The 27492-nt window shown below is 37.6% G+C and overlaps 3 protein-coding genes across 3 annotated transcripts; 2 read left to right on the forward strand and 1 right to left on the reverse strand.

Moving 5' to 3' along the window:
• The first annotated feature begins 5061 nt into the window (after window positions 1-5061).
• On the forward strand, window positions 5062-10579 carry LOC114244337 (uncharacterized). The gene is made up of 4 exons (XM_089734554.1): window positions 5062-5151; window positions 7270-7392; window positions 8278-8431; window positions 10518-10579. Exons 1-4 carry the CDS (start codon window positions 5062-5064, stop codon window positions 10577-10579), a joined length of 429 nt encoding a protein of 142 aa, XP_089590680.1.
• A 316-nt stretch (window positions 10580-10895) lies between these two features.
• On the reverse strand, window positions 10896-25031 carry LOC114244345 (uncharacterized). Its single transcript, XM_028176116.2, has 4 exons — window positions 24730-25031; window positions 17712-17873; window positions 16060-16204; window positions 10896-10999 (listed from the first exon to the last, which is right to left on the reverse strand). The coding sequence occupies exons 1-4, from the start codon at window positions 24814-24816 to the stop codon at window positions 10905-10907; spliced, it is 489 nt and encodes a 162-aa protein (XP_028031917.2). The 5' UTR covers window positions 24817-25031; the 3' UTR covers window positions 10896-10904.
• Window positions 21903-23917, forward strand: LOC149500940 (uncharacterized). The gene is made up of 2 exons (XM_089734935.1): window positions 21903-23084; window positions 23837-23917. The coding sequence occupies exons 1-2, from the start codon at window positions 21903-21905 to the stop codon at window positions 23915-23917; spliced, it is 1263 nt and encodes a 420-aa protein (XP_089591061.1).
• Window positions 25032-27492: the final 2461 nt, after the last annotated feature.

Below are 27492 nucleotides of genomic sequence, written 5' to 3' on the forward strand. Positions count from 1 at the left end.
CAAAACGAATATTACGTGTCCGACATCACACCTAAATGAATACGTCGCTCTCCCAACGATTGTCGAAAAAAAAAACATCTCTATAAATAAAACTGCCAATCCATAAAGGAGTTTGTCCGTAGCAACCGTACTGTATGAAATGTGCCCTGATAAAATGTGATTTTCTCGGTATAGTTAGTCGAAGATTTCTTATTTTGCTATTTATCATTTTCTAGCCAAGGAGACGGTGGCAGTTAAATGAAAAAAAAGATGTGAGGTGTCGTGGGACACCGGATAGGAACGAAGTTCCTTATTATAAAAATATTAATTTTAAGTTCTATTCGAGGTATAAAGAAAATAAAACTGGAGGTTTCGCAACAACCCACGGTTATTCGGTAATGTGCGAACTTATTGTGGTACACTTCATTCACGGTGTATTGCGCAAACGAGCGCTCTGAGATCGTAGTCAATTAATGATAAAAATATGTTATTTTTTGTACGTTATTACAAAGTCAAGTCGTACACTGTTTGCATTACTAATAAAAATCTTACGTTACGGACGCTTTTTCCCGGTTAGGGTACCCCTCCGCATCGTCCCATAAGGAACTTCGTTTAAAAAAAAAAACTAGATATTTCTGTTAAATTGTTTGCCGGTTGTGGGGCGTATTGTGAGCCCGCACGGGTAGGACCTTTCTCAAACATAAAAAAAGGGTAGGTATCGCTGCCCTGTCTTTTGCTTCTGGTCTATGAACTTGTTTGCAAATATAGCCAGAAAAGAAAAGAACAGCCCGTATACCATACAATTGATTGAGTGATTGCTGATTTCCATCTAAGAACACTTATTCATCATCATCAACATCAAACGCAAAAAAAAACTTCAACCCATCTGTCATCTTGTGGAAGTTGTGGTAATAGTTCCTCAATACGTATATTTCCTTACACATAAATAACCTACCCGCGAAGCTTGGAGACTGGCATAGTTACATCGCTAAATTTGTCCTTTATTAAGCCACGAAAACTCCAAGTTTTTATATTAAATATCAATTTTATTTCAATTTTCTTTTCTTTGTTCGTAATTTAATCTATTTTTTATAATTGGTACATACGTGGAGTAGTTGGTATATATCTGAACTTGGGGCCTAGTTCTCTTATACATCTTCGTTGAGAATAATTTGTTGCAATGATTAAGGAAAGATATGGATTCTTTCGCTTTTCCAAACAAAACCACCCGTTGCGAGGAATTGATCAGGCTCAATGTTTTTACAACCACAATTTCAACAACAATAAAATTCTAAATTGCCTTTTTACTTTGGTAAAAAAAAAAAGATTTTAGCTCCTATTAAATCTATTCTGGATTCCTTTTTTGATGAAGATAATATACAGTAAAAGCTATTTATTCGTGCTTCCCTGATTCGCGTTTTCACTATTCGCGGCCTCATCTGATTACGCTGGCATAGCCCTCTAAGTTACCAGTATAGGTAGCAAAGAAAATAAAACAATTCGCGGATTAAAAAAATGCGACACAATTTCTATATTACAGTTCTTTAAACCCTTCATTGGTTTCACTATATATTAATCTACTCACATTCCTATTGTTTGAAAAACGGAGAACCACTCGACCTACATGAGTAGGTTTGCTATCAGGGAATTGTTCCATCCGTCGACAAGGCTTTTAAATCGTCCATCGTAGAAAGTATTAAAAAAAAAACGCATTGTCACAAGTTTGAAAAATACGTCCTCAAATTACATTACTTTAAGACGTAAAAACTGGGGCGAGAATAACGTCTGTAATGGAATGCCGTAATGGGTTACCGTACTCGTCGAACTCGGCAAAGAGTTCGACGTGCCACCTAATCCATACATCAGCCCGCTGAGTTTCGCGCCGGATCTTCTCAGTGGGTCGCGATTCCGATCCGGTAGTAGATGCATTCGCGAAGGAGCTGTCCTTGAGCTGTTATCTTTCGGAAGCGCTCGAGCAACTGATAGCAAATCCTCCTGGCTGAGTCTTTGCTCGCCTACCTGCCCTGGTAAAACTAGAAAGGCCTCCGAGCCACCAGTAATGCTTCCTTTATATAAACAGGAATGCTAATGTCAAAGACGTTTTAACTCCTTTTGTGATCGGGATAAATAATAACTGTCCGCGTAAACATAAATTAAAACTGATTTTAATTATTACAAAACTTAAGGTTAACTTCATTTACAATTTCATTCCTCGTTTCGCTTCGGCTTCTCGTCGAACCCATCGAATGCGACGAAGGGTTCGTCGTGAACTAACCCACAGACACAGGTCACTGAGATTCTCACTGGATCTTCTCAGTGGGTCGCGATTCCGATCCAGTGGTAGATTCAGCAAAGCACTGCCCTTGTTAGGGTTAATGTTAGCAAATTCACGAGGCTGAGCCCCATGAGCTCGCTGACACATCCGATAAAACATCTAAAAAAAATGGCCTCCCTTTAGATTTTGCAGTCCTTGTGTCGGTTCGAATGTAATTGAATCCTGACTGCCTTCATGTCTTCTTTGCAATGCTTTTGTAGTCGATACGACATTTTCCAGAATATTTTCGATGATACTAGTCATTTCGGTATCCGTTTTCACTATTTGGTAACAGATGTCGTTACTCGTACCGCCATAAAACTTCACGAACGTTTTTTTTTTTATTGCTGATGGATGGACGAGCTCACAGCCCACCTGGTGTTAAATGGTTACTGGAGCCCATAGACATCCACAACGTAAATGCGCCACCCACCTTGAGATACAAGCTCTAAGGTCTCAAGTATAGTTACAATGGCTGCCCCACCCTTCAAACCGAAACGCATTACTGCTTCACGGCAGAAATAGGCAGGGTGGTGGTACCCACCCGCGCGGACTCACAAGAGATCCTACCACCAGTAATTACGCAAATTATAATTTTGCGGGTTTCATTTTTTATTACACGATGTTATTCCTTCACCGTGGAAGTCAATCGTGAACATTTGTTGAGTACGTATTTCATTACAAAAATTGGTACCCGCCTGCGGGATTCGAACACCGGTGCATCGCTTCAACACGAATGCACCGGACGTCTTATCCGTTAGGCCACGACGACTACAATAATACTATTCCCGATAATACTATTTCTTTTGATATCCGTTTCTGTTATTTGTCGATCCATGGCGTTACTCGTACCAGCATAGCATTAAATTTAATACAAAAAGTAATAAACATCTTATACCTTTAAACGAGCAATTCTTGTATATTAATATATATGTATATAATCTGAATCTCGGAAACGGCTCCAACGATTTTCATAAAATTTAATATACAGGGGATTTCGGGGGCGACATGTTATTTTTTGTACGTTATTACAAAGTTAAGTCGTACACTGTGTGCATTACTAATATAAATCTTATGTTACGGACGTTTTTTCCCGGTTAGGGTACCCGTCCGCATCGTCCCATAAGGAAGTTCGTTTAAAAAAAAAAAACTAGATATTTCTGTTAAATTGTTTGCCGGTTGTGGGGCGTATTGTGAGCCCGCACGGGTAGGACCTTTCTCAAACATAAAAAAAGGGTAGGTACCGCTGCCCTGTCTTTTGCTTCTGGTCTATGAACTTGTTTGCAAATATAGCCAGATAAAGAATAGAACAGCCCGTATACCATACAATTGATTGAGTGATTGCTGATTTTCCTTTAAGAACACTCATTCGTCATCATCAACATCAAACGCAAAAAAAACTTCAACCCATCTATCGTCTTGTGGGAGTTGTGGTAATAATTCCTCAATACGTACATTTCCTTATACATAAATAACCTACCCGCGAGGCTTGGAGACTGGCATAGTTACATCGCTAAATTCGTCCTTTATTAAGCCACCAAAACTTCAAGTTTTAATAATAAATATCAATTTTATTTCAATTTTCTTTTCTTTGTTCGTAATTTAATCTATTTTTTAATAATTGGTACATATGTGGAGAAGTTGGTATATATTTGAACTCGGGGCCTAGTTCTTCTATACATCTTCGTTGAGAATAATTTGTTGCATCGAATAAGGAAAGATATGTATTATATTTCTTTCGCTTTTCCAAACAAAACCACCCGTCGCGAAGAATTGATCAAGTATAATGTTTTTACAACTACAATTTCAGCAAAAATAAAATTCTAAATTGCGTTTTTAGTTTGGTAAAAAAAAACAGATTTTAGCTTATATTAAATCTATTTTGGATTCCTTTTTTATCCGCGGTAAGCAAAAATAATGGATGAAGATAATATACAGTAAAACCTACTAAGACTTATTCGTGCTTCCCTCATTCGCGTTTTCACTATTCGCGGCCTCATCTGATTACGCTGACATAACTCTCTTAGCTACCAGTAGCAAAGAAAATAAAACAATTCGCGGATTATAAAAATGCGACCCAATTCCTATATTACAGTTCTTTTAGCCCTTCATTCGTTTCACTATGTATTAATCTGCTCACATTCCTATTGTTTCAAAAACGGAGAACCACTCGACCTACATGAGTAGGTTTGCTATCAGGGAATTATTCCGTACGTCGACAAGGCTTATAAATCAACGGAACACTCGAGAGTAGTAGACACTGATAGTCGAATGACATTTCAACATGGCGATCGTAGTTCGTATTTTTGCCACTTCACAGATAAGTTGGTGGCACTTGTAATAAGAGAAAACCTTTACTGAATATAAGGTTATAATAAGCTAAAATTAACAGTAAAATTTCTTTTAGCTACATTTGATACATTGACAAATAACTAATAAAACAGATTGACAATGACGTCAACTTATGACTGATAGTTTCAAGTAAGAAGTTTACATCAGCACTATACTTGATTTTCCGTACGCCTGTCCATAAATCTCTTGGCAACAATGAGTTTCACCTCTTTAGCATTGTTTAAGGTAAAAAGTTTTATGAATTCGTTATTCATTACACGTCAAATATTAATGTTATTTTGCAAAGAGCGTATTTTAGTTTATACAAGTTAATATGTTTATACAATTAATATGTTACGTTTAGATTTATATTTGTACTAATAAGTTACGGAATTTCGGTACATCTGCAATTGGAATTAGTCGATAGAATTAAGAACATGACCGTTTTGGACCAGCTACCGGATGTTGATTCGTTTTTTGGAGTTGATTTAAAAACGGGTTCGATGGTTGTAGCTTCCATTGGTATAGTAAGTGGCTTTGTGTAAACAAATAGTTATAGTGTACTGCTTGTGTACATAAATTAGCACAAAATTACATAAGTATACTATTGTTGTAACGTTGAAGTCGTCGTGGCCTTCGTATCTAGCGATGCACCGGTGTTTGAATCTGGCAGGCGGGTATCAATTTTCCTAATGGAATACGTACTTAACAAATGTTTACTATTGACTTCCACGGTGAAGGAATAACACCGTGTAATAAAAATGAAACCCGCAAAATTATAATTTGCGTAATTACTGGTGGTAGGATAGCTTGTGTTTCCGCAATGAAATAAACTGTGTGCACGTAAGGTGGTTCATTTACAGCTGCTTTGGTTTATATCTGTAGTATCGTTCAATAGAAGATGTATTTGACGAAAGCCTGAATCGCTCTAACGATATTTTCTGGACATATTTACATATCAAGGGGTGAAAGGCTAAGCGACATTTCGCAACTTTACAGGAGAGCCATTTAAAGTTTAGAATTTAGAAAAAGCATAATATCATAGCATAAAAACTTTTCCAGCTATATGAATGGAGTAAACTTAACTGAAGTTCAATTCAAAACAGCGAACTATTGATGCTAATGCCAAATACAACGGACCTTTAATTACAAAGATAAATTTCGTGTGTGTTATATAACGTATTATGTAACGCGTTTTTCGTTGGTTTTTTTATTGCCCTTGTGAGCAGACGAGCATACGGCCCAACTGATGGTGAATGGTTACCGTCGCCCATGGACTTCAGCAATGCCAGGGGCAGAGCCAAGCCGCTGCCTACCCCTTAATACTCTCCATAAGCCTCGTTTGAAGAAGGTATGTCAAGCGTTTCGTCATGTGTATTTAGACCTAAATGTTATACTGCCGCATGATCATTATGGCAACTTTATAGTCGGCATTAATATAATTGATGACGTGGTGATTCTGATAGCTCCCATTAGTGCTCAATACCTGGTATGCCATCAGTCGATAGATAGAAGATTAAAAAAAGATAATGTAGAGCTAGGTTTATAGGTTTATAGAAAATAAAAATTGGTGTAATGAACAGACCGACTGTTTGGTCTGTTCGAAAATTACGTACCTATCTTTAAGCTGTTTCCAGACTACGCTATACTTTTGGGCCATATGGTATAACAGCCTATACTTAGCCAATAATATATAGTACAGTACAGTGTGAACATGTCCATAGCAATGTATGGTGTGCGATATTGTTGTGCTATAACTATATATGCTATTATATCATAGCGTAGTCTGAAAGCGGTTTAAGTGCCCATAGTACAAGCCCCGATGCAATAGTTCGTGTGAAATTTTCTCTGTGAGCTTTTTTCTAACTTCATGATTTTTGTATACCTATATAAAATATTAAGCTATTCTACTATCGCATGTCGCGTTACTTACGCCCTTTTTTAATTATGAACCAATAAACTATTTTAGCTTTTGAAATTTATAAATATCCTGTTTTAAATTCGAAGAAGTTATAGGCAAAATAGTTCGTCTTATAGTTAATCGATGCGAAATAGTTTGTCTATCGGTGAGTTAAATAAGATTATTCCTTCTTTGATATTTCTCATATAGACTTTGATGTTCCCCAAATTGTGGTTTACTTTTTATTAAAAGTTCTTAATTATTTTATCAATATTTACTTTCTCTAATTTACGCTTTGCACTAATTTCTATACTAGACGAACTAGAGAGAATTGGGGCTCGTTGAGGGAATCCTAGTTCGGAACCAGACATATGCGTAATTCATTTTCCAACTATTTATTTTGATTTAACTATGAAACGCTTTGGCCAAATATCAAAATACAACGGTTACGTCTTCAATAATTACTTATTAGCATGTTACAAAGTGAAATTTACATGTTAATATGTGTGATGCGTGTCTTGAACCGTAATCGCGATGCTAATTCAAAAGACGCACGAAGCGCGTGCCAGTCAACTATTAACGAACATATTGTTATACTTGTTTCTCTTAATATACCTATTATATACGTTCTTATTAGCAGCTTAAGCCGGTCTGAATATGTGAGAGGAATTGCTCTGCGACAATATCGCATATTATCAACCGGAAAAGGACTATAGTCGTTTAAAATTACGATAACTTATTTCAGATTCACCCAACGTCATTCGGATGTACGTTCTTCTTACCCCTGAGCTATCTACTGGTCACAATATGGATAATGGTTGCGTTGTTTTTTGCTGCAAGCGTCGTTTTGTTTTGTGGTGTTTATAAGGTTTTCTTGTTTTTTTTTTCTTATTGCTTAGATGGGTGGAAGAGCTCACAGCCCACCTGGTGTAAAGTGGTTACTGGAGCCTATAGACATCTACAACGTAAATGCGCCACCCACCTTGAGATATAAGTTCTAAGGCCTCAGTATAATTACAACGGCTGCCCCACCCTTGAAATCGAAACGCATTACTGCTTCACGGCAGAAATAGGGGGGGTGGTACCTACCCGTGCGAACTCAAAAGGGGTCCTATCACCAGTATCATAATATTTATGCCATATCATAATCATCATGTGATTCATTTTGAAATTTAACTTTTAAGTGAACTCTTCTGTAGCACCAAAAATGAGTGAGAGTAGAAAAAATAATACAAAGTATTTAATCTGTGAGAGTATGAGAATATTTATGAAGGTTTCACTTCTATAGCTCATTGGTCACATGTTTTTGTTATTATCCTCAACCGGAGCTCGGGCTATGAGCTCTTGGTTTTTTTTATGATTGAAGGATCACTGGTGGCCCAGAGGCCTTTCCCGTTTCACCAGGACAGGTGGGCGAGCAAAGGCTCAGCCAGAAGGGGTGGACTTTGCTAACAGCTGTCCGAGCGCCTCCGAAGGAGACCTAACAACTCAAGAGCAATTGCTTCGCGAATGAATCTACTACCGGATCTCAATCGCGACCCGCTGGATATTCAAGAACTTATCAGCCCGACTTTTAAAAAAACCTACCTACACATAGCGCCAGCTTATTGCATGAACCGTGGCAGGTCGTTCACACTAAAAAAAAAAGTTTGAGACGTTAGCGACTCTAAAGCTTTCGTCTAATATATAATGTCAATATTGGCAGCGCGGAGTTGTTTTTCCATTACGAAATTCTAAAGTTGTTATGTTCAAGGATGACAGTTTTCTCTGCGCTATTTGGATATGGTATGCGGTGGTGTTCGCGGTAGTAATGCTGATCATGATGGTGCTATTAGCCCTAGTGTTCACGTCCAGAAAGCAAAGGACTCGGGTGCTCGTCGCTATTACTGGAATGCTTTGGTACATTTGTAAGTAACATGATTCATCTATGTTTATTGCTCTAATATTTCACCGTAAGCCGTCATTTACTGAGCTTAGAACTCATGTCTTCCAGCTATTAGCTTATTTCGAACGAAACACTACGTTTGTTTTCAAAATGTATAATATATATTTAAATAGTAGCTGACAGACTTCGTAGTGCCTCAATCGACACATCAAGGGGACACATCAAAGGAAAACAAAATTGTTTGTTTTTATATAATTCCGAGCTTTTTTATATTTTATGACCTTTTAAACCTTCCCTGGACTCACGAATAATTCAAGACCAAAATTAGCCAAATCGGTCCAGCCGTTCTCGAGTTTTAGCGAGACTAACGAACAGCAATTCATTTTTATATATAGAGATGTAGAATATAGATTCATTTCAGTTTGGATAAGTTAATGTTTCTATCTAGTTTATGTTTCATTTTGGAAACTTATAAGCGATCTGGCCTTATGGTATAAATAACTTTTGCTCCATTTATTAAATCCTAATTGGCTCTAAATGGCCCCAGTTAAGCCTCCTCAATCCTCTCCGCATTTAGCGTAAAGCGATTGTGCCCAAAATCTCTTTGATAAGATCCACATAAAGTCTCCTCAAACACTAATCCAATTTAAGAGTTTTCAATTTTGAGATTAGAGCTTCTAGTATTTTCTTAATTTTTTGCGAGACGTATGTAAGCATAATTAAAGCCACTGTGACTGTCATCTGTGACCACGGAAACTGTAGAGTATTCGAAGCGTTGGAAATAATGTAATGACAATGAAATATCTCCATAGAGAAGAGGGCCGTTCGATATGTTGATAATCCCATTGTCACGGATCGTTTGGAGCCTCTGGGTCTACGGAGGGACTTCGGTTCCTCTGTATTTTGTACCGTATGTTCCATGGGGAATGCTCTGAAGAATTGTTTGAGATGATCCCTTCATCTCATTTTTACCATCGCACCGCCCGCCACCGGAGTAAAGTTCATCCATACTACCTGGAGTCACTGCGGTCATCCACAGTGCGTTTCCAGAGGTCTTTTTTGCCACGTACCGTCCGGTTATGGAATGAGCTCCCCTCCACGGTGTTTCCCGAGCGCTATGACATGTCCTTCTTAGAACGAGGCTTGTGGAGAGTATTAAGCAGTAGGCAGCGGCTTGGCTCTGCTCCTGGAATTGCTCTGAAGTCCATGGGCGACGGTAACCACTCACCATCAGGTGGGCCGTATGCTCGTCTGCTTACAAGGACAATAAAAAAAATCGCGAAATTCAAATTTAAAAGTTGTTTTAATTAGATTTTCTAGTTGCTGTTCGTGCATCGTGTTCTGATGTATGAGATTACGTACTGAAATATTGCTTCCTGGAATTTAGGTATTCTGCAAATGGCATCCAAAATATTTTGGCTACGCTAATATGTTATGGGCTTCTTTAATTCGTATTTTAAATTCAAAGTTATTTGTTACAAATTGAATCATACTTGTTACAATAAACTCCACTAAGGATTCCAAAAGAGTTTCCTTTTAAAAAAAAGTTTGATTTAATTTTTAACACTGGGAAAATTGTAAAAATCTAATCTACATGTAAGTAAGGAAGTATCTACAAGAATAACGTGTCTTCAAACATATTTGTAGTTCCTATGTTTCTAACCTGACAAACTACGAGTATAATTGAATATGCAATTTCGAAAAGGGTACATCTCTGAAAATGTAAAATGTTCAGGAAATGAAAAAAACTGATTATTTTCTAAAGCAGTGTAAAATTTAAAATATTAACTTTTGAGATATATTTTAGTGTCAATTAGCAATTGAAAATTACTGGAATTATTATGAAATTGGTGTAGGTAAGCCTCAAAACTACATGTATATGAAAAAACGTATTTGACAAAATATGCGACATGTGCCCTTTTCGAAATTGCATATTCAATTAAAGCCCGAAGTAATAATATATTTCCGTTTAAAGGTTAAGATAGCTACGGCTAGTTGAATTACTTTGAAACTAAATGCAAGGGCGGCAAAACAAAGAAACAAATTCTTTCACCCTCTAATTTCTAAGAAACTTCTAATATGGAATATATTTGAATTTCTTTTTTCAGTAACTATATACTTCGTTTTGGTCGTGAACAGCCATCGAAAACGACTTCAAAAATCAGTTTAAATTGTAGAGAGAGAGAGAGAGAGAGAGAGTATTCTTTATTGTACACCACAAAAACAAATAAACAGTGCGATACATTAAACACAAAAAAGTACAATTGGCGGTCTTATCGCTAAGAGCGATCTCTTCCAGACAACCATCAGGTGGACAAGAATCATTTGGAAACGAACTACGCGCGGTGTACCATTCCAGTGAAATACATATACATATATGTACACATTAATATACACATACGTACACACATACATACCTCCGTAAATATACATACAATTAATACAATTGTAGCGGGTTGTTTACAAATATTTTTATTGTAGTTTAATTAAATGATTCAGATCGTTTCCGTTTCGTGCCTTTGTGTTTTCTTGTCACGTATTACTTCCAGTCTGTATCCGTGGACGACTAGTATCCCGTAAAATGGTATCACTGAAACCATAAATTGAAACATTGAGCGCTGACAAAATTCTACAAAGTAATAATGGGTCGGATTTTGGAAGTGTGCTGTGCGATTTTTTACTAGTAAGATGATAACAACTGATAAATACTTTTGTACCGACGTGAAAAAAAACTGTACTGTCGCCGCGTTTTCACCAGCCTTAAACTTGTATATCATATTTAAAATGTGGCTGTGAAAAGTGAAGTATTGTAACTTTTAGGATAGTTGAATGGGAGTTTTTTAAAAGCGCAACGTTCTAGCGTTGATGTTACCGTCTACGTCGATATAATAATATGTAGACCGTTGTTGAGATCGAAATGTCTATGGCATTCCACTAAGCACTATATTCTTGTGAAGACGAGCGAACATACTCACAGATCAGCTGGTGTTAAGTGGTCACTGGTGCTCATTTATATCAAAGGTCGAAAATTAAATTGTATTTTATGAAGGCTTATACCACCGTTAAAACTGGAGCGCATGAATTCTTCGCAGCAGAAATAGGCGCGTGGTGGTAGATACCCGTGCGGGCTCACAATACGTCTTACCATCAATAGCAGCAACAGAACAGACAGCTAGCATACTCAAATTGTCTGTTCTTTCGTTAAAAATACTAGTTGACGGTCTTTCTTTGATCGTTAGATTGCGGAAGGGTGAAGGGTGATCTTTAGCAATCATGGCTCACCAGGTGGGCCTAGCGTTCACCTGACCGCTTTATCTTAGTATTTTCGTAATTATTTACACTGGTGGTAGGACCTCTCGTGAGGCCGCACGGGTAGGTACCACCACACTGCCTATTTCTGTCGTGAAGCAGTAATGCGTTTCGGTGTGAAGGGCGGGGCAGCCGTTGTAACTATACTTGAGACCATAGAACGTATATCTCAAGGTGGGTGGCGCATTTGCGTTGTAAATGTCTATGGGCTCCAGTAATCACTTAACACCAGGTAGGCTGTGAGCTCGTCCACCAATCTAAGCAATAAGAAAAAAAAATCTTACACACGAACTGCTGTTTGTTTTTGAAGTGAAAACTTATGTAGCATCATTGTGCTTTGAAATTCAATGAAACGAAAAAGCGACAGTAAAAAGAGACAGACACATAAATTCACAAGATTTAACGTGGGAGAAAATGAGATGGGAAGCATTACATAGTGTTTCTTATATTCGTGATTCTCTTTGTGCTTTGCTTCTTATCTAATATTCGTACTTAATACATTCTGAATAAATATATATAACATATACAAATAAAATGTAAAATAATAATCAAACTTTGTATCACTCTGATCATTAATAAAATCTACAATTTTATTTCCTCTTCTCGAAATTTTACGTTCGTCTCATTATCTTGACGCCAAAATTTTTGAAGGTTTCACTTCTACCACGTGTGAATTGCACACATGTTTTTAATTTCTTTTGTATCCTCTCCCCTGACGTATTCTACATTTGATAAGGGCTCGAGCCTCTTCCAAGACATTACATAAAGGAAAATATCCTTAATGTTGTGAAAGAAAAACGTGTCTAGACACTAGTGATTTATAACCCTTCAAGAAGTTACAGTTTTCTTTATTTATGGGTACATACGTTATCTATTATCTGTTTCTGATACATTTTCCGTGATACAGGTGTAGCGGGCAGCTATCACAGAACACAAGATATTTGACGGACGTCGACGAATCTCGCTAACGGCATTTTCAAAATAATTATTGTTGCTTAAGCTTATCTATATATTAATACGTGAAGCCAAAACTTTGTACCCCTTTTTACAAAAATTGCGCGGTCGGAGAGTTAGGAAATTTCCCACACTTATAGAGAATATAGAGGAGTGCAGAATGCTATTTTTTTTTAAATTATGCATTAATAATACATTAAATCAATAAAAAACCATTACACACACTACCATGTATTTGACACACACACACATATATACGCTTTGTTTATTGTCAAACTTTTGTTATTGCTTAAATTCTGTGGTCAAATTGAGAATAGGTTAATATAATATTGTTTGTCTTTAATATTATTTGTCTATATTGTAGTATTGGCGAAATCTGTGATTATAGAAGCTTAATAGTCTTTGACAATAGAGCCTTGATAATGTTCAAACATATAATTTCAATTAATTATAGTCGAATTCCGACTACTACGGGACCACTAGGTATATACAAGTGCCGAATAACAAAATTCGGACCGTATCGATATACTTAGTCTGGCCATAAATACTGTTACAATTAAAAATAAACAAAATATTACATTTGAATTTGGAATCTGTCATTTTCTCCATACGCTTGGTATTAGTAAAATGTTTATACGAGGTCTGCACTAAAAGTATCGGGAATGGAATATTTCCACTGTTCCTGTCATATTAAAATCTTTTTAATTGAAAACTCCTTGGTTTTAAAAATCGAATACCATTTATTTATTTAAAAAAAGATTCTCGGTCTTGTCACGAGGTTTTGTCAATCTTGTTTAGTCGTTGAGAAAATGGAATTGACTCGAGAAAATTCAAGAGCGATGATTTATTATGACTTTCGAAGTGGTTTAATACAAAAACAGTGTGTTGACCGGATGATTTTTGCATTTGGTGATGAAGCCCCATCCAAAACTACAATTTATCGCTGGTTTGCTGAGTTTCAACGTGGACGTGTCAAGCTCAGTGATGAGCCCCGTCAAGGTCGTCCAAAAACTGCAGTCACCCAAGAAAACGTTGATGCTGCGCGTAAGCTGATTGAGAAAGATCGACATGTGACATACCGCGAAATTCAGGCAACTTTAGACATTGGCATGAGTCAAATACAAATAATCTTACATGAACAATTAGGTGTAAAAAAGCTGTTTTCCCGATGGATACCGCATTCGCTCTGTGAAGAGCAAAAAGCGGCTCGCGTTACTTGGTGCGTCAGAACTCTCGAAAGATTCCACGCAGGATCCTCAAATGCTGTATACAACATTGTATCAGGTGACGAATCCTGGATATACGCGTACGAACCCGAAACAAAAAACCAGTCACGAGTTTGGGTGTTCGAAAATGAGTTAAAGCCAACAAAAATTGTTCGTTCAAAAAAAATGTGGTGTGAAGTGTTGCAAAAAAAATGGTGGCCACGTTTGTCTCCAAAACCGGCCATGTTACGACTATTCCTCTTGAGGGACAAAGAACGGTTAACGCAGAATAGTATGCTAGCATTTGTTTGCCACAGGTCGTTTCTGAACTCCGTAAAGAGAACTGCAACCGCCGCATCATCCTCCATCACGACAATGCGAGTTCTCAAACCGTGCACAGAACAAAAGAGTTTTTAGAGCAAGAAAACTATTAGAACTAGAACTATTAGACCATCCGCCGTACAGCCCCGACCTAAGCCCTAATGATTTCTATACTTTCTCTAAAATAAAGAATAAATTGCGTGGACAGAGATTTTCATCACCTGAAGAAGCTGTGGACGCCTACAAAACGGATATTTTGGAGACCCCAACTTCCGAATGGAATGGTTGCTTCAATGATTGGTTCCATCGTATGGAAAAATGTGTCAAATTTCGCGGAGAATACTTCGAAAAGCAATAAATACATTTTTAAATGGTAATGTTGTGTCACTTCGTTAATTCCCGAAATTTTCAGTGCCGCCTAGGTATACCGGGCTATTAATAGATGCAATGAGACCTCTTCTGTTTGTGACAGAAAAACATCTGGCCGTCCACGTAGTGTTCGCACGAAAAAGGTGGTCAAAGCAGTAAGGGAAAGAATTCGAAGAAATCCTGACCGAAAGCAAAAGATTTTATCTCGGGAGATGAAGATAGCACCTAGAACCATGTCGCGTATCTTAAAAGATGACTTAGGACTTGCAGCCTGTAAGAGACGTACTGGTCATTTCTTAACTGATAATTTAAAAGAGAATAGGGTGGTAAAATCGAAACAACCACTGAAGCGGTACGCAAAAGGAGGTCATAGAAAATTTTTGTTTACGGCTGAGAATTTTTTTACGATTGAGCAACATTTTAACAAACAAAATGAGCGTATTAATGCTCAAAGCTCTAAGGAAGCTTCCCAATTAGTCGACAGAGTGCAACGTGGGCACTATCCGACTTCAGTGATGGTTTGGTGGTGTATTAGCTATGAAGGAGTGACTGAGCCATACTTTTGTGAAAAAGGTATCAAAACATCGGCACAAGTGTATCAAGATACCATTCTTGAGAAGGTAGTGAAGCCCCTTAACAACACCATGTTCAATAATCAAGAATCTTCCAGCAAGACTCGGCGCCAGGTCATAAAGTTCGGTCTACGCAGTCTTGGTTGGAAACGAACGTTTCGGACTTCATCAGAGCTGAAGACTGGCCGTCGTCTAGTCCCGATCTTAATCCGTTCGATTATGATTTATGGTCAGTTTTAGAGAGTACGGCTTGCTCTAAACGCCATGATAATTTGGAGTCCCTAAAACAATCCGTACGATTGGCAGTGAACATTTTTCCCATGGAAAGAGTGCGTGCTTCTATTGATAACTGGCCTCAACGTTTAAAGGACTGTATTGCAGCCAATGGAGACCACTTCGAATAAGCTTTTTATACTTTAAATTGTTTTATATTTATGTATTAAACTAACAAGCTGTAAAAGTAATAAATGTTATTTGCAATAGAATTTCTTTTTTCCTTTGTCTCAGCATTTATGGCACGACTAGGTATACACCAAGTATCGTGCAAATTTCAGTCGCTCGGTGAAAGATCTTCCACGTTTTGCGTCACCCCCCAAACAGGTATAGGATGCCCGATTATTTTTGCAATTTTTTTAAAGATGCTGCTATACGATAAAATTAATCAGGGCCCAGCTATAAGAGGCACCGCATTCTATTGTTAAATCCCGTGATATTTAGATAGCATTAACCTGTCAATTTGCAACACTAACTTTGTCGTGTCTACAAAATGATATCAAAACAATTACACAACTTCAAACACGGCGTTCTATTTTCGAATGAAATGATTCGTCTTAACTTTTAAATCGACGATATTCGGTTTTTCGGCAGTATGTTGTATAATAATGTTTAGAAACATTTAGATCAAGTGGTTGAGATCTTACCTAGAACTACCGCGGCGACTATTAGCCACGCCAAAACAGCACCGTCGTTGACATTCAAACTGATCTGTACGAGAAGCAGACAGCAAACTTGGGCCAGCCACATGGCTGTCAATACCGTCCAGCCTAGGAACACTGAGGTTTTCTCCTGAACAACAAAATAGCTTTTATCTCCTCTTTGCCGGTCATCAACCTCATCGAACCCGTCGCTTGCGACGAAGGGCTCGACGAGCGAATTAACCCACAGACACAGGCCACTGAGTTTCTCGCCGGATCTTCTCAGTGGGTCGCGTTTCCGATCCGGTGGTAGATCTGCGAAGCACTGCTCTTGCTAGGATCAGTGTTAGCAACACTCCGGCTTGGGCCCCGTGAGCTCACCTACACACGTTAGGGTGAAACTGAAATATGCTCTCAAGACTATCAGCATTGGTAGGGAAAAATAGCCTCTTTATTATATTCGTTAGTTATCCAGACTAAAACAAAATCCCGAGTATGCATTTCTCGATGCATAGTCTCCAAGGATGAACTAGAGGGAGAGGTCTTCGGTCCCCTCATGTCCAGGTAACGGTAAAGAGTAATTTCCCAGCGATAAAAAAAAAGAAAAAGAAATGAGGGTATTCTTCTTGGTCGAAAACTTTATGATCTATCTTAAGATCTGGTTCTAGAATATTCGTTTAATCTTATGTGTGCTACCAACACAAAACATTGTTTTAATATACCCCCCTACTAATAATTTTGGTAGCTGCTATTTCTCGAAGTTGGTAGAATTTCAAAACTATCATATCAATTATGGAGTCTTGAGTTCACATCGCATAAGTTATCGAAAATTGTTTTCGTCTAGCCTAGCTAACTTTGCCATAACACTATTATAATTATTGTGAAGGAGTGTTGATAGGACAAATTATCGATCATACTAAGTAAGTACTAATATTACACAATTGATAGTTCGACCGCATGTCTTAAATATGAGTGGCGACGTTCACTTAATATCATGTGGTTCGTGAGCACGTACCGCGTATCTAGAGAAAAATTAAGACAATGCGTATAAGTATTGTACGTGTAACAGCCGATCCTAACTCTTAATCCAATAGTTTTGCGGTAGAAATATAATATGATGGTATTCACAGCTCGAAAGCGTAGCGGTCTAAATGATAAGTCGCCCATTGTATAGTTCATATCGAGCGAATGCGATGGCAGTATTAAAATCCTGTGCGCTGATACGAATTTTTGTAATGAAGTACGTACTTAATTCATATTCACGATTGATTTCCAAGGAGAAGGAATAACATCCTGCAGTAAAAAAAAAATGAAACTTCCCAATTGAATAGATCTAATATTTTAAGAAAACGACCGACGGTAGGCAGCGGCTGAGCCAAGCCCCTGGCATTTTTGACGGCCACAAGCGACAGTAACCATTCACCATCACGTGGGCCACCATCCTCGTCTGCCTATAAGGGCAATAACAAAAACAAAACTATTTAACACTATGTGGTCCGAGAAGTCGTAAAAGCGGCCACGCAATAAAAAGCACGTGTGACCTAAAATCGGTAAAGAAGCGACAAAAAAGGAAAATTTCAACCGATTTTTCACGTTATCTTCACGAATATGTGTGGCTTCAGACGTTACCTACTTTAGTTGATGTAACAAATTGTTACCTTTTTAACGCCCCATATCAGCCACAAATGGACACACAACATGAACAAACAGTACACTCCTGCGGTGATCCGGTAGCTTGTGACGGTCTTCGAGCACTCCGTGTTCTTGAGCAAGTTCACCGTATCCACGATCATCGTTATTGTGCAAATCACCATTGCACTCTGGAAGAGTGAAATTCAAATTAATCTTTATTATCTTAATATACAGGGTGTCCCGGAAAGAATGGATAATCCTGTAACACCTCATAGTAGAGCTATTGGGAATTTAAAATAAAAAAAATACTTAGGTAGTAGTTTAGGTAGTTTGTACAAAACTTCTGTCGGGACTGCTAGTGCTTAAATAAAATGGTCAGAACGCTATAAACGATTTTGTAATTCATTTTTATTAAACGATGCTATTCCTTTCAAGTGGTCATCAAAGATCGTCATTTTGTTTGTATTTTGAAATGAATCCCTTAATAACAAACAAACGTTTCACATTATTTTATGAACTTTATTCAAGGCAACGTTATCTAATATTTGCCGGGTCGCTCTATTCAATAATCGGCACGTGCTACCAAGCTGTGCTGATGTTCCGGATTAGCTGCGTCGGCAACATGGCATTTTCGAATAATAGCCTCGTCGAAATCCGCATCCACAAGTCGAGGTGCAATTTACCAAGTTTCATGACGATAGGGCTGGTTTTTCGTACAAAATTAACCAAGATTGGGAGAATAGAATCGAAAATGTCGCTGAGTTCTTTGGAGTCGAGAGGCTTTGGGCATAATTGGAAAGAGAAGATATTCCTTCGAACAGGTGAGGTTTTTTGGTAGACCGACGGGCCAATTGTTAATTTACGGAACTGGTATATAACATGAAAGATTATTTTGAAAGCGCTGTTAGCGTGATTCAGGCATTTGTCACATATCTTGTGAACTATAATGGTTATTACCAAAAGGCAGATAGGGCTCGGTAGGCAGCGGCTTGGCTCTGCCCCTGGCATTGCTGAAGTCCATAGGCGACGGTAACCACTCACCGTCATGTGGGCTGTGTGGCTCGTCTGCCCACAAGGGCAATAAAAAAAGCATAGTCCTGATAGTAAGTGGTTTTCCCTGATAGTAGTTGGATGGGTTGAGCCAATAAATACCACTTAGGTCTCTTTAAAATCAATACTTAAAGCGTTCATTTGAATGTAGATATCGCTGTAACTTAACTGCCTGTGGCTGTTGCTATTAAACAGTAACAGTCTCTCAGAATGAGGCAGGATGATGATACCTGTGCGGGATAACAATTGTGCGTATCTCCGGTAAAAAGGATCTGGCTATCGTACTAGTCTGGTGTTATACTCGAAGAATTTTACTATGCATTCTCCTTAGTCGCTTTTTATGATACTACCATATAATGTATATGTATTTGCAGTATTCATAGTCGATTTCTGTATATGTATGTATATACGATTAGACTGATTTCGATGAAAATCTGAGATAATCTTTTGATTGGTCTAACGATTAACCCCTTGAAGTGCGACCGGTCGGATCAAAACAGAACGGGCCGGGGCTAGTTTTTTTTTTTTAAATAGGATGTGTACTGGATATAGTCTATATATTTTCTACATATGTATATTTTATTTCAAATATTACTAATAATACCCACTGAGTTTCTCGCCGGATCTTCTCAGTGGTTCGCAATTACGGTCTGGTAAGGTAGATTCTGTGAAGCACTGCTCTTGCTAGTGTCTAGTGTTAGCAAATTACTTCAGCTTGAGCCCGTGAGCTCACCTACTCTTTCGCGCGTATTTGAATAGTTCTTTAGGCTATTAGCGAATAGGTAGGAAAAAAATTATTACTAGTGTAAATCTTTTGTTTGGGGAGGGTCAACTAAAAAAACTGTTTTATTTCACACCATTCCAAGAAAAGTGTACAATCAAATTTAGAACAAGTGTCACTATTGTGTTAGTAGTAATATTGGAAATAACAGTGTTGGAAGTGGGCACTCAAAAATTATATGAATGTGTAATTATAATGCAATACGAAATATGTTCATAAATTGGCTTACGTCACTTGTTCGTCTACCTCTCTCTTTTTGATTTGAGGTCTGTCTGTTTGTGAAAATATTGCTTAACCAATTTACTCTATGTATTGCTCAGGATATTTCAGGATGTGGGACGTAAGATGATTAATAATATATGCGAGGTTTTTTCTCTTCGAAGTTCTCAAAATATATCATTTCAAAGGAATATGAGATTATTTTATTTATATTGTATTCAAATCGCGTCAAGAATAGATATTTCAAAAAATATATTAATTCATATTCATGTATAATATTAACAAAATAATTTTGTAAAAATAATTTGGCCATGTTACGTTGATATGTACATGTGGTTGTACATTGTGGTGCCCAATGTCTATGATTAATAATTACTTTTAGCAGTTAATGCCGCCCACACGAGTAAGGTATCACTATTTTACCCCTTTCTGCTGCGAATTAATCACACCTTCCATCAATTTTACTGGTGGTAGGACCTCTTGTGAGTCCGTACGGGTAGGTACCACCACCCCGCTTATTTCTGCCGTGAAGCAGCAATGCGTTTCGGTTTGAAGGGTGGGGCAGCCGTTGTAACCATACTGAGACCTTAGAACTTATATCTCAAGGTGGGTTGCGCATTTACATTGTAGATGTCTATGGGCTCCAGTAACCACTTAACACCGGATGGGCCTTGAGCTCATCTACCTATCTACGCAATAAAAAAAATCGAATTATTGAGGCATATTATTTCTCAAGGTGTATAGCGAGTATCGGATAAGGCTCTTTTATTTGTCATTATGAAATTTTCAGAATGACACATAGATTTATATTGTACTAGCCGTACTCGCCCGCTTCGCTGGGCATTTAAAATTAACATTATTATTTATTGTCATTATTATTAGGGAGTCCAACACTCATATAAATATTAGCCTTGTAACGTAACGTTACAACTGAAATCGTCTGAAAAAAAAAAAAAGATAAAAAAAAAAAACAAAAGTATTTATGTTCAAAGCAGTTATTTTATCGACTGTACCGCTGAGGTGAGAACAATAGTTCCCACCTCCCCCCGAGACGTAGGTTCGGCTGGCGCAGACACTGCGCAGCCGCCGGAGTCGTCACTAGACTTCCTTATTAGTCTTACGTTTGTATTCGAGTTCAGTTAAAGTTCGTTTTCAAACCTAGACGACTTACCTACAAATAATTTATTTAAAAAATATATTTAGTACAGCAATATCGTGTGCTGTTTAATATTAACACGATTAAAATAAACGGATTCGACCCCGCTTTTAGGGGTTCATGCCTAGCTGTTTTTTTCACGCTTCTTGCTTATTGCTTCACCCGATAACTGCGTGTGCTGAAAAGGTCATCTCCACCCAGTAACCCGTACCCTGGTGATCTAGCCAGCCCAGGAAACCTCCAGGAGTCCAGACGTGGTGCTTCAGCGGGTCAACCCACGTCCGTTGGCTGCCGGAATTCAGGAGGGTAACCTACAGAGGGAGAGTCAGATCGGCCGTACAACCACGCCCTATAAATTTGTGTGCTCAACTGCCTGTTTTTTTTTGTAATATATATTTTTTTACTGAGACACTAGTGTTTTGTTTTTTTCCTAAGGGAAAGACTATGCAGTTGTCGCACTGGCGCCCTTTACGTGGTTATATCTGACTTTGCCTCTCGAGTCAAGTGGTTGCAGATTATACGTGTGTGTGTGTGTCCTTTTGTTAAGCATTATTGTGTTGTGACTGTCCTAAGTGTTGTAAAAATCGTCGTACTGTACATGTCCTATATTGTGTTATTTTTGTGTACCTACATTTTTAGTTTATGATACTCTTACAAACCTAACGTTTTTATTTAAGATTTGTTTCAAGCAAAAATAGGTACAATCCTAAACAAAAGTGCAATAAGATTTAAATTTTTTTCTTTTTTCTTTTTTCTTCTTTGTTAATTTAAAATTTAATCAAACAAAAAGCTTGTTTTTTTTTTGTATTAATACAATCCAGACGATTTTTTTTTTTTAAATTTAAATAGTACATATATATTTTTACTTTATTTTCATCTTCTGGATTTTTTTTATTTAGTCCTAGACGTTTTATTGGTACGAACCTTGTAACAGAACGGAGTTTTTTTTTCTCTTAACTATATTCCTTTATTTATTCGTATGCCATTTCGAGCTAACTCTGAGGTATCACTATGGTTTTTACGATAAAATTTTTATCCCTACAAAAAACTGAACTGGAATACGAAGTTGCGATAAGAGGTGAGACCCCCGGTGCTACGGTGGCTGATCTTAGGAAACAGATTAGCAAATTAAGTCAATCTTTTCCTTCAGAAGATGTATTATGTTCTCATCTCGAACCCCTAGATGATCTTCAATCTGTTTTGGACTTGCTGAATAAAGTCAATGCAAGTCTCGAGTCAAGCCCTACTGATAAAAGTACATTATCGCGCATAGAGAATATTTTTCATCACCTTTATCATAGGATCAACAGAATAGTGGTTGATGAAGTAGAGAAGCCGCACTCTGCTTGTTGTAAACTTTTTAAAGAATCCTATGAAAAATTCCAGAAATTAAGCAAAAAGGCAGTTGATCCTCTATTAGTTGGTGTATCTAGTTCAGCATCTGCTTCTGTACCTGGCATTCAGGCACCAATTAATGTCGCTGTTACTTGTGATAGAGGTGTTACTTCAGAACTGAGTAGGCTGAAGTTCGATGGTAAGTCATGTGTTCGATCTTTTATTCAACGTGTTTACGAATTTAGCGAGGCGCGTAGCATCCCCGACTCAAAACTTATCTCATCTGCTACAGAAATATTTACAGATGATGCGCTGCATTGGTTCAGGAGTGTTAAGGACCAGGTTTCATCTTGGGATGATCTTGTTGTTCTTTTAAAAAAAGATTTTGATAAAGCAGACTATGATTACCGTTTACTTGCTGAGATTCGTGCTAGGACTCAAGGGGAAACGGAAAATATTACGATATACTTAGCTATTCTCTCGGGTATGTTTGCCCGCCTCTTAAAACCACTTTCGGAAGAGGACAAGCTTGAAATAGTATTACATAATATCCGCCCTTGCTATGCAAGCACTCTAGCCTCTGCTACTGAAATATGCAACATTGACCAATTGAGATCCTTGTGCAGGAATTATGAAATTGTTCAGTCTAGGCTCGTCCACTTTCGAGAACCATCTGCAGCGACTTCCGATACCTTGGCACCAGAATTTGCGTACAAATATGCGACCAAGGTGAAATCGACCTACGACTATAAATCTAGCTATAGTTACAACAAACAGTCGTATCAACCATTAAAAATAAACAGGAACACTAATATTAATCAAAAATATCTACACAGTATTGAAGAAAGTCATCACGATGCAAGGGAAAAATTACCCTATTGTCCTAGGTGCCGCAACAATACGCATAGTTTTAGGGACTGCACTAATACGGAAGTTTTGTGTTTTAAGTGTGGTCGCAAGGGAGTTAAGAAACCTGAGTGTTCAAATTGTACTGGCAAACAGGCTCCAAAAAACCAACCACGCCCTACAAATTTGTGTGCTCAACTGCCTGTTTTTTTTGTAATATATATTTTTTTACTGAGACACTAGTGTTTTGTTTTTTTCCTAAGGGAAAGACTATGCAGTTGTCGCAGCCTATCCATTAAATATATGTATTTTCTACATGGATACCAAGTTTCAAGTCAATCGGATGCATGGTTCAGTAGTTATAACGGAACATCCGTAAAAACCACTGTAGATTTGTATATTAGTATAGATATTGACATATAGATGGGTAAACCTGCAACCAAGTAAGGGTAGGAGCAAGAAGATGGTAATTATGATGAAAAGCATAATTACCATGACCATAATTACCTCTTTTAAGTTTAAAATAAATCGATCTTGAAATGAAAATTCTGATAACGTTATTTTAATGTTATCCACTAATTATGATTAAGAAACTTGTTTATCGACAATATGTTTGATCAGGCAAACTCAAAGTTTGCTAGCAACCAAATTGTGCCAAAGCGCCTCTAGATATTATAAGAGTAAATTTTGTTAGTCTGTCTGGAATCTCACGATTATGTAACAATGTTATCGAGAATTAATCTTATCTTTTAAATCTCTTATAGAAGCAGCTACCGAATAAAAACGTAATCAGTTTGGAAGAAGATACTGTTGACACAAAAGATTCTGAGGGTCAAAAGTATTAAGCTCAGCCTCTAAAATCTATGGAGCCTAACGTTCTAAGCCCACACAAATTACCATTATCTTTTCTGCCGCCATACCCTTGACACACAACAGTGAAACATTATTAATGTTTTATTAGAATTATCTTTGGAACAAAAACTGAACTGCTATATAAAAGTATGCTTTGTTGAATTGAACAGAAATAATTGTTGTTATACAATGTAATTGAGATTCCAACCTCTTTTATTTATCCGGTGGCACAGTGTTTAGAAGCTTGATTTGTGTTTGTATGGACCTACATATCTACTGATTTATTTGTTTAAACGTATTTAAGTATGTGTATCAGTATCTAGTTCCCATAGCACGAGGAATTTTAATATGGTTTCGAGTGACTGAATGAATTGTATCCGATTTTCTATCATATTTATTATTCCTGAAGGATGGTATAGCTGTATTCATGCTGACATTAATGGGCTTTCATGCAAAGTTTGGAAAAAAGCAAATATTCCCTTATGTAATTGCTTGAAGAATTTTCTTAAACAAAACGATTTTAGAAAATATTTTTTATTATTGCTGAGATGGTTGGACGAGCTCACAGCCCACCTAGTGTTAAGTGGTTACTGGAGCCCATGGACATCTACAGCGTAAATGCGACACCCACCTTGAGATATAAGTTCTACGGTCTCAGTATAGTTACAACGGCTGTCCTACCCTTCAAACCGAAACGCATTACTGCTTCACGGCAGAAATAGGCAGGGTGGTGGTACCTACCCGCGCGGATTCACAAGAGGTCCTACCACCAGTAAAAAATTTCATAAATTGGTGGAATACTCACTGTCAATAATATGCCATAAAATAATGAACCGGTTCTTAGTTCGAAACGGCATAAAAATTTATTTGGTGCCACACGATCTAACCACATTTTGTTTGGATTATTAAAGTTAAAATTTTCGATAAAAATACAATAAATACTTTGAATTCTTGACCTACTAGATAGATGCTTTGATAGTGACTAGTTTAATTCAAACTCTTTACGATAACTTTTTTTTACATTCAGGATGAGCATTGTCAAAAGAATTTAAAATCAAAATAGTTAAAATGAAGTACGAGAAACAGACTTAGCTTTATGGGCGATTAGTGGCAGTTTGAATGCCGATCCATATATCATGATATGACCACAATATGTACCCAATCTATTGTGATATTTACACATGGGTTCAATGAAATACAAAACCCAATGCTATCAGAACTTCGATCTCATGTTTTGCGACTGGCATTATATACTATTATTGCTTATTGTTTAAAATCGAACTCACAGCTCACCCAGTGCTAAATGATTACTGCCCTACTATCAGGACGTATTCCTCTGCAGTGAAAAAGTAGATGGTAGATAGGACATACAAACAGACAAAGTGAGTCATACAGTTAAAGCGCGTCCCAAATAGCAGTCACTTTCATTTGGCTCCATAAAGAAGAGGGCCGTTCGGGTTGTTGATGCCCCCATTCTCATGGATGAATTGAAACCTCTGGGTTTACGGAAGGATCATAGGGATTATGGTTCCCTCTATATTTTGGACCGTATAAGTAATTGTTTGAGATGATCCCATTATCTCGTTTTTACTATCGCACCACCCGCCACCAGAGCAGAGTTCTTATTACTACCAAGAACCACTGCGTTCATCCATAGTGCATTTTCGGAGATCTTTTTTGCCGCGTACGGCCGCGTAGGGTTTTGTATTTGGCTTCGAAATGAACTTCGTTCCTCGGCGTTTCCTGAATTCTAAGACATGTAATTCTTCAAACTAGTTTTGTGGAGAGTACTCAATGTTAGGCAACGGCTTGGCTGGACTCGTAGCATTGCTGACGTCCACAAGTGACTGTAACCACTCATCATGAGTTGGGCCAGGCCATATGCTCGTCTACTTACAAGGGCAATAAAAAGTCTCTGCGAATACGTCCTACGCAGTAACGGAGGCGTATCCTAATGCTGGAATCTTCAAATACTTATTTTGAGCGTGGGAAAATAATACACATGTTATAAAAACTATCACCCGAAGCTCAAAGGATCAAAAGTTGTGCACAAACTATTGAATGTAATCTCGTGTTCTATCTCAGCATATTTATAAGTTGTTGTACATCTTCAGTTTATTTCTCAATGTAGCTAAGCTAAGAAAAAACCTCGGTGTAAGTGTACTATAGAAAAGGAGAGATTAAAGTGAACTCTGCACACCAGGCTATATCATAAGAATTTAATCTCGCTTAGACCCAGAGGTTCATGTTAAAGAACTCTTGCTTAATTAATTTACTTCTTGACTTGAATTTAACTTTTGCATGTCGACTTTTTGAAATTCCAACAAGAAGTAAGTAGTTCGAATCACACGAGAAAAGTTTGGTAAGCCTTGTTTGAACAATGAAACCAAATTATTTCACAAAGGTTGGAGCTTATGAATATGATCATGATTCACTCACTCTTTTGATTCTTACTCTAGCTCCTTCTCTTCAGATGGGAGGAAGACAAATTGTATGTCACCGCATGTACGTACTTCCTACCAGCCTCTCTGATGGTGTTCAATAGTGTTGATCTATTGATTCTAAGCTACCTAAATCGCGAAGAAGATAAGAATCGTAACTAATTTTAATTGAGTTTAACTAGTACTATAAGATCTTAAAGTAAATACCTATCTAAGTAAACGGCCTTAGGAACGAACGTTCAGTTTCTTTAACGGAGCTGGAAATTACGAATCTGGCACACAATTGCGTAAATGTTGATCTGTGTTTGTATGTCCCCTGACGCATTTTTACGGCAGCCCAGCTTAGATTGAATAGTAGGGGCAATTACGCGGAAGATAATTGTGTCTATGATCTCGTAATAATCCATTTATTTTGATGTTTAATTCGTAAGACACCTAATTAGACGCGATGTAGCATGCCTTAGTTTAAATCCCACAAAAAATAGAAATTTTTCTAAAAAAAATACGAACTTTTCTTTATGAATTATTTCATTGAAATACAATTTACTCTGGGTGGGAAAATAAACCCTGAAAGTTTATGGGTAATCATAGGACGTGGTGTGAGCCCGCACGGATAATTAGTACTTGCCTATTTCCAATACCACGCTGTCATACTCTTCGGCTTAATAATTACAATTGAGTGTTCTATCTAAAGTCTCAAGGTTAATGAGCAGATTTTATTCCTTTGACTTTGCCGGTCACTTAAAACCAAGTGTTGCAAGAGCTTGTCTACATATCACGTAAAATATAAAAAAATCCTCTCAATCGCCATAATGATTTTCAGTAAAGACCACGGATAAGAACACTGCAGCGTTACTTTTATATACCTTTTACTGGTGGTAGGACCTCTTGTGAGTCCGCATGGGTAGGTACCACCACCCAGCCTATTTCTGCCGTGAAGCAGTAATGCGTTTCGGTTTGAAGGGCGGGGCAGCCGCTGTAACTATACTTGAGACCTTAGAACTGATATCTCAAGGTGGGTGGCGCATTTACGTTGTAGTTATCTATGGACTCCACCACTTAACACCAGGGGTCGTGAGCTCGTCCATCCCCCTAAGCAATAAAAATAAAAAATCCTAACTCTAAAC

Source organism: Bombyx mandarina, chromosome 18, assembly GCF_030267445.1.
Source record: "Bombyx mandarina strain Sakado chromosome 18, ASM3026744v2".
Taxonomy (NCBI): domain Eukaryota; kingdom Metazoa; phylum Arthropoda; class Insecta; order Lepidoptera; family Bombycidae; genus Bombyx; species Bombyx mandarina.

What these genes read in the sequence shown, in the direction of transcription:
- LOC114244337 (XM_089734554.1), top strand. Translation starts at nt 5,062, where the DNA reads ATGACCGTTTTGGACCAGCTACCGGATGTTGATTCGTTTTTTGGAGTT. An exon ending in TGTTTTGTGGTGTTTATAAG is followed by an intron (nt 7,393 to 8,277) that starts GTTTTCTTGTTT and finishes GTTATGTTCAAG; the next exon opens with GATGACAGTTTTCTCTGCGC. An exon ending in TGGAATGCTTTGGTACATTT is followed by an intron (nt 8,432 to 10,517) that starts GTAAGTAACATG and finishes TTCTTTTTTCAG; the next exon opens with TAACTATATACTTCGTTTTG.
- LOC149500940 (XM_089734935.1), top strand. Translation starts at nt 21,903, where the DNA reads ATGGTTTTTACGATAAAATTTTTATCCCTACAAAAAACTGAACTGGAA. An exon ending in TTGAAGAAAGTCATCACGAT is followed by an intron (nt 23,085 to 23,836) that starts GCAAGGGAAAAA and finishes AATCTCTTATAG; the next exon opens with AAGCAGCTACCGAATAAAAA.
- LOC114244345 (XM_028176116.2), bottom strand. Translation starts at nt 24,816, where the DNA reads ATGTGGTTAGATCGTGTGGCACCAAATAAATTTTTATGCCGTTTCGAA. An exon ending in TTTATGGCATATTATTGACA is followed by an intron (nt 17,874 to 24,729) that starts GTGAGTATTCCA and finishes TCACTCTTCCAG; the next exon opens with AGTGCAATGGTGATTTGCAC. An exon ending in AGTCGCCGCGGTAGTTCTAG is followed by an intron (nt 11,000 to 16,059) that starts GTAAGATCTCAA and finishes TTATGGTTTCAG; the next exon opens with TGATACCATTTTACGGGATA.